Genomic DNA, 7,042 nt, shown 5'->3' with positions numbered 1-7,042 from the left:
GAAGGCTTCTTGGTTGGACCGGAAGGAAACGTGCTGAGGCGCTGCGCCCTGCTGGGCCCAGGGCAACCCGCGTACATCGGATACTTAGCTGAAAGGCCCTCTCCCCACAGCCATCATCTTTTTATCCAGGCCCCTGTCTGGCCTCAGTTTCCCTATCAAAAGCGCCCTCAGTGAGACAGTGTCTGCCCAGAGCTATAGCTTCTCCAAACGAATTGGAGCTCTCACTTCCTTGGTCCAGCCCTTCTGGTTGGGGTCCCTCTCGTCCTTAGTCTGTCCGACCCTGAAGCAGGGTTTGGGAGACCTCAGCTCTTCTGAAAGACCCCAGCCCCCTCACTGTAGTTCAGTGTTCTCATTTACACGGTGGGGGCATGAGCCCCCATCTACGTGGCTGCCTCCAGGCCAGACAACAGGGTGAGTACCTGCCGTGGATTACTTCTGGCCGTCCTGGGGAAGGATGTGGAAGTCAAAGGACAGGGGTTGAACATCTGGTCCCGGAGTCTGCAGAAAACTCCTTCTCCCACTCGAGGGCTCGCAGCCACTGGGCACCAGAGGTCCTTCCGGGCAGCCTCCAGAAGGTGCACCCAGCGACGCACCATGTTGTCTCCGCGGGCACAGGCTGGTAGGGCCCCTCCTGGCCTCACCACCCCATGGCTCCGCTGCTCCCCCAGACTCTAGCGCATCATGCGAGGCAAGCCCCGGAGTCGCAATTCCGGGCCTACGGAGCCACCTACCATCTGAGGGATCTCCTCTCCTTCTCCTGTCAGTTTTCCCGCTGGAAAACAGGGGTGATTCTTCCCCACTGTAGTTCGGAAGGTGAAAGTGAGGAGGAAGCCCCAGGTGCAGTCTATCTCTGGGAACTCGGGCAGCACTCAGTTGGACAGGGGCCCCAGGGCAGGCACTCCCCCGAAATAACCCGCGTCCAGTGAAGCCGGCTCCACCTGTTCCGGGTGGTAGTTGATCAGAAGGTGAGCCCTGAGCGGCCACAGCAAGGAAGGCCGCCGTGGGGCCTGGGATGCACTCTGTCCCCGCACTCCCTGCTGCAGGAGCGGGAGGGAACTCCCCCTATCTGTTACAGAGAAGAAACAGAGGCGCAAAGACGGGTGGGGCCTGCCCCCAAGACTTCTGGGCCGGGGGAGTGGCTGGGCCGGAAGCTGCCACCCCCTTCTAAGACCCGAGCCTCCTAGGGAACTGGGAGGGTGGTGGAAGTGCCAGAGTCCGGGGACTCACTCTCAGCGTGACATCGGGCGGGCTTCAGCTGGCCTCTGCGTGGTTGCACTTCCTTACACCCTGGGACTGAGCCCGAGAACCGTAGAGTTCTATCGAAGTATAGTTGGCATTGAAAGCATATTACATTAAGTGTAAATATTAAAATATGCCGCATTCTTGCAGCCCTGTTTTGGCAATGTTCCCATTTTTAAATTGCACATGGGGTCTTTCAAAAAAAGGTTGTGGCCCAGCTTCTTGCAGTTTTCTGAAAGTCTCGGGGTCTCCACGCCGCCCTACACACACGCATATAGATACACACGCGCACACACATGCACACACGCACATACCGCGCGCGCGCACACACAAGCACATAGTTACGCTTGGTCCAACACTCTCCTTGCGGCGGGGTAATTACGATTCCTGCCGGACACTGATTGGCTAGCCTGTTCCTCATCGGAGCTCCACAGCCAATGAGTGCCCGTCCGGGCTAGGCCCCGCCCCCCCGAGGCGGGTGGCGCGGGCCGGGGGAACAGATCACGCGGGGCCGGACCGGGTGCGACCCCCGCCTGGGCCTCGGGCCGCCCGCCCTCAGCCGCGCCGCCGCCTGCGCGCTCAGGTCCGGGCAGTGTCTCCCGGCAGCGGTCGCGCTTGGGGCTAGTTGCGGCGTCGTTGGGGCTCAGCGGGCCGCCAGTCTTCCCCAGCCCGCGCCACTCCGCCCCTGATGGCCCCTCCCACTCCCCGCCCCCAGTGAGGCCGGCCCGGGCGGCGACCAGAACGGCGACGTGAGAGGAGAGCGAGGCGGCTGCCGGGCCGGCTGTCGGCGCGCACCCGCTCCCGGCCCAGCCCAGCCCGGCGTGGAGGCCGCCGCCTGCCCCGCGGGGCCCGACGCCAGCTCTCGGGGCAGCGGTTCCAGGGCCCGCCCGCGCATTCGCCAGGGAGCCGCCTCCTCCCATCCCTATCGGGTACCGGGACCGGGCTCCCGGGACCCGGAGGAGCCTGGCAGAGCCCGACGGGCCCGTGGCCACGATGCCAGACGAGCTGACTGAGCCAGGGCGCGCCACGCCGGCCCGCGCCTCCTCCTTCCTCATTGAGAACCTGCTGGCGGCCGAGGCCAAGGGCGCAGGGCGCGCGGCCCAGGGTGACGGTGGCCGTGAGGACGAGGAGGAGGACGACGACGACCCAGAGGACGAGGATGCTGAGCAGGCGCGGCGGCGACGGCTGCAGCGGCGGAGACAGTTGCGCGCGGGCACCGGACCCGGCGGGGAGGAGCGGGCCCGGACGCTGCTCGGGCCGGGCGCGCTGTGCCTCGGTCCCCGGCCGCCCCCCGGTCCCGGGCCGCCCTACGCTCTGAGCTGCGGAGGCGCGACGCGCTGGTATCCACGGGCGCACGGCGGCTACGGAGGTGGCCTCAGTCCTGACAGTGAGTGAGGGGAGCGGGGAGGGGTGGGCCGGCGGCTGGGCCCGACTTCCTCCCCGCGCATTCGCTTGGTGACTTCAAGCTCGTCGCCGCCCATTCTGGGCCATCCTCTCCCTGGGGGAGTAGAGTCTGGGGTGTGTAGGGCCTCCGCGGAGCCCTGCGTTCCGGGACAGGGCCTCCACGATAAAGAAGGGCTCACAAGCGCCGAGCTCTGCGGTCCCGGGGAGGCGGGAAGTCCGCGGAGAGGGCGCTGGGAAGGGGATAACAGGCAGCCGAAGAAGAGAGAAACGAAAGGAGAGTGAAATAGGACAGAGAAAGACATGGGAGACCTGGAGACAGGGCGGGAGAAAAGCAGATGGAAGGATGGAGGGAGAAAGAGCAGTGTGGGGAGGGGTGAGAGAATGGGGTGCAGGAGAGAGAAACCCGGAGTAACGGAGAGAAAGGAGGAAAATAGGGGAAGGAGGACACGTGAGCCAGACTCCGAAAATCAAGGGGGGCATTGAGCAGAGGGTGCTGCTGTTGTGGGGGTGGGCTGGCGGGGGAGGGCAGCCTTCTTCCAGGGCAGCTGTGCCCCCGGCCCCATTCCCTCTGTGCCACCCCAGACAGACAGTCTGGGGCAGGGGCCTGGGGCTCCCCCTTGGTCCTCCTTGGCAAGGGCTGTGCCATGCAGGAAGGGGTCTCTTCTGAAGCCCCGTCCAGCCCCATCCCTTCTTTCTCTGCCCCTCCTCCTCCCCTCCTTTGTTCCCTGCTGAGGCCTGGGGGACTGGGGGTGGGGGCTTCTCACCCCTCTAGCCTGGGCATCTGCTTCCTGAGGGCTGCCTCCCTCCCCAGGTTCAATGCCGCCTTTCAGACCTTTCCTTTGAAGGGAGAGCCCTGGGAGGAAGACCAGGAGCCACTTCAGCCCCCCTCGTTCTGCCAGCCCCCCCCCCCAACAGCCTGCAGACTGTGAGGCCACCTCAGGTCTGTCTTCCTCATCCAGGCTCTGTGTGCATGTCAGTGTGTGCTGGGGCAGTCAACGGTCCATAACCCCCTCCCTGGCGTGGGACTGAGCCCCTCCAAAAGGACCCACATCTCAGAGCACACACCCAGAAAGTCCAGGCCCTTCATCCCCTTCTTGTAAACTTGAACAGGGCCTCTGTGGTTTCCCTGACATCAAGTGATTTAATTTGGTGCTCTTCTGGGCGTGATTCTGAAACGGGTTTTGAAGGGTGAAATTGCTCTACCCTTGTCCCTGGGCTCCATCCCCTCCTGCAGCCCAGTCAGCAGCCCCTGCGGAGGCAACGCCTTTTTATTTCGTGCCATGCGGGTTAGGGTTGACAGCTTTGCTCCTGTGGCAGTGTATGGGTCTCTAGGAGTTGGAGGGGGTGCATTGGGATATTGTGGGGAAGCAGGGACTCCCCAAATCTGGTAACATGCAAAACAGCCTGCTACCTGACTCCTCTGTGGGTGCCATGAGGGCACATGCCATGGGGGTGGGCAGGGGCATGGGCAGGATCTGCATGTTCCATGGACACCCCGCCCGGAGCCTAGCCGGAGCCACACACACAAGCCTCACCAGTGTTTGCACACCTTGCATGGGCGTGCAATGCTGCAGATACACCGCAGGCACATCCCTGCCTGAGTCTGCAGCCTTCCAAGGGCCGGGCCAAACTCCTCCGTGACCCCTGACCTGTTAGCCAGCCAGGGCCTGCCCTTTGCACAAGAGGATCCAGGTCAAGGCAGAAAGGCACGCTAGTCCAGTTGGCCTCCTGAGCCCTGCAGTCTGAGGTGGCTGCTCCCTTTTCTCTGGACAAGCACTCCTGGGGCCTGGCAGGCCTCTTTAACCCCCGGTCATCCCCCTTGCCAGCCCTGTGGGCCTCTTATTACCTCTGGAAGATGAGGTGGAGCTTGGTACTTGGAACACAAACTCAGAGACCCCCTGTGACCTTCTGTAATGGCAAACCTAGAAGCCGAACAGCCAGTCCAGAAGATGTTTGGGGCAGGTTCCTGCGTGTTCTTTGGAGCAGCATTCATCCATGTTCTCTGTAGGCATGCCTGTGGCTCGAGTGGACATGCCTCCGTGGGCATCTGGGTCAGGGATACAGGAGCGTGGGGTGTGGGTGTACCAGTGTCACCTGACTGGCATCTTTTGGGGATCATTTGCATGTGTTCGTCCTTCCATGGGAATGTTTCCATGCAAGCGGGCAGGCATTTCCTTTGCTCCTGTGCGTGAAGAGGGAGATGTCACCACAAGTCTTTATTCCTCCGTGAGGACACTGGAAGTGAGGCTGGGTGCTGGGTGGGAGGGAGCGTCCTGTGCTTGTTTTCCAGTGTGCACTTTTCTCGGAAGGTCGTCTTTCCTCTTGTCCTGGCATTTCTGCAGGGTCTTTTGTTTGTTTTTCCAGGAGGCGGGTGCTGAAGCTGGGGGTGGGGAGTGGTCGGGGGTCAGCCTGCTTTTTGGGTCTGTTTTGGTGTTTCTTCCCCTTTTCTTCGTTGTCCTCTGAGTGTGGGTGTGCATTTCTGTGTGAGCCTGCTGCGTGTGTGGCTTTGGAGCGGCTCTCCCGTCTCAGAGTCTGTGTCCTGTCCTCATGGCTCGGCCTTTCTTGGTCCCCAGTGGTGCTGGATGCGGAGCCCTGTGCGTTTAACGTTGCCCTGCTGTGTCTGTGGGCGACCTCAAGGTGGGGAACAGCCAGACTCGGTGATCGCGTCTGGGGATCAGAACCCTAGAACCAACCATGGTGCCCCTTTCTCCCCTGCAGCCAGCGACCGGGACTCACCGGAGACGGCCGAGGAGATGGGCCGTGCGGAGGGCGCCTGGCCGCGGGGCCCCGGGCCGGGAGCGGTGCAGCGGGAGGCGGCCGAGCTGGCGGCGCGGGGCCCGGCGGCCAGCGCGGAGGAAGCAGCGGAGCTGGCCGAGGCCCCTGTGGCGGCGGGGGAGGCGCGCGGTGGTGTTGGCGTTGGTGGCGGTCGAAAGAAGAAGACGCGCACAGTCTTCTCCCGCAGCCAAGTCTTCCAACTCGAGTCTACCTTCGACCTGAAGCGCTACCTGAGCAGCGCCGAGCGCGCCGGCCTCGCCGCCTCCCTGCAGCTCACCGAGACGCAGGTCAAGATCTGGTTCCAGAACCGCCGCAACAAGTGGAAGCGGCAGCTGGCGGCTGAGCTGGAGGCGGCCAGCCTGTCCCCGCCGGGAGCGCAGCGCCTCGTCCGCGTGCCGGTGCTCTACCACGAAAGCCCCCCGGCCGCGGCCGCCGCCGGGCCCCCGGCCGCGTTGCCCTTCCCGCTGGCGCCCGCCGCGCCCGCGCCGCCCCCGCCACTGCTCGGCTTCTCCGGGGCCCTTGCCTACCCGCTGGCCGCCTTCCCGGCCGCAGCCTCCGTGCCCTTTCTGCGGGCGCAGATGCCGGGCCTGGTGTGAGTCGCACCCGCTGGCCCGCTCTCTGCGGCCACTGTGGACCTCTGTGGACGCGTTGTCGCCGGGGCGCGGGGCCGCGGTAGGGTAGGGCTGCGCCACGGGCACCAGCCCTCGTCGGAGCTCCTCTAGAATGTAACGGGCGCCTGTGACCGTGACCCCCATCAGTTACAAGGCCGGATCCCCACGGAAAAAGACCATCTGCCGCGGCAGCCCCAGCGCCAGGCACGCAGGCCTCAGCCGGGGAGCGAGTTCCGCCGCGGCCCTCGGGCCAAGCCCAGCAGCGCACAGGAAAACTACAAACGGGCTGTCCAGGGCCCATGAGGGGACTGCCCTCCACATGCTAACCCCCAACATAAAATGTCCCTTTCCTGGGACCCCACAGTAGGCCTCCAGGAGGGCTATGACTGTCCCCTTCCAGCGGGCCCTGGTGGAGAGAGAACCCGGGACCTGTGGGATCCGACTGTTCGTTCTGAAGAGAGGGTCAGACCTCGGCTTCTCTCCTTCTCTCTTGGGCTGTGGCCTCTATTGTTTTTTTTTTTTAAATGAATCTACTTATTTGCATATGGAATAAAAAGGGACATTTTCTGGACCTTTCACTGCTTTGTGATCACTGCTGCAGGGACTGCTCTTCTGGCGCAGGCTGTGGTGGGTGCCCGCCCTCCTGGGGTGCCCGCCCTTCCAACGGGCAGAGACTGGGAGCCCAGCGCTGGGTCTGGTGCGGGTGGGCAGGGCAGACAGCGCCAGAGGTTGGAGGTTGACCCTGGTCCCAAAGCCCCTCTTCCGCCACACAGGAGGCCCAGCTGGACCTCGAAGAAGGTCTTGGGTGCAAAGGGGGAGGGGAGGGAGGAAGAGGTGAGAGTGTCCTGAAGTTCCAGGGCCTTTACTGAAACCCACGCGGGGAGGCGGGTGTGGGCAGAACCCACCGACCGCTGAGCACCGGGCTGTGTCGGCAGGCGCTGCCAGCTGTGTGGTGGCTGTGTTCACTGCCCTTTCTCCTGTGCCTGAGGTTGAGAGCCCTGGCCAACCATATG

General features: G+C 63.8%; 1 protein-coding gene across 1 annotated transcript; it reads left to right on the top strand.

Moving 5' to 3' along the window:
* Positions 1–2,232: 2,232 nt before the first annotated feature.
* HMX1 (H6 family homeobox 1) lies at positions 2,233–6,420 on the top strand. Its single transcript, XM_012744793.2, has 2 exons — positions 2,233–2,626; positions 5,362–6,420. The coding sequence occupies exons 1-2, from the start codon at positions 2,233–2,235 to the stop codon at positions 6,012–6,014; spliced, it is 1,047 nt and encodes a 348-aa protein (XP_012600247.2). The 3' UTR covers positions 6,015–6,420.
* Positions 6,421–7,042: the final 622 nt, after the last annotated feature.

Source organism: Microcebus murinus, chromosome 16, assembly GCF_040939455.1.
Source record: "Microcebus murinus isolate Inina chromosome 16, M.murinus_Inina_mat1.0, whole genome shotgun sequence".
Classification (NCBI taxonomy): domain Eukaryota; kingdom Metazoa; phylum Chordata; class Mammalia; order Primates; family Cheirogaleidae; genus Microcebus; species Microcebus murinus.
The sequence above is the reverse complement of the archived record's forward strand: the minus strand, read 5'-3'. Positions and strand labels throughout refer to the sequence as shown.

Excerpts from the sequence above, each read along its gene's own strand:
- HMX1 (XM_012744793.2), top strand. The coding sequence starts at position 2,233 with ATGCCAGACGAGCTGACTGAGCCAGGGCGCGCCACGCCGGCCCGCGCC. Across the intron at positions 2,627-5,361 it reads AGGTGGCCTCAGTCCTGACA|CCAGCGACCGGGACTCACCG; the intron begins GTGAGTGAGGGG and ends TCTCCCCTGCAG.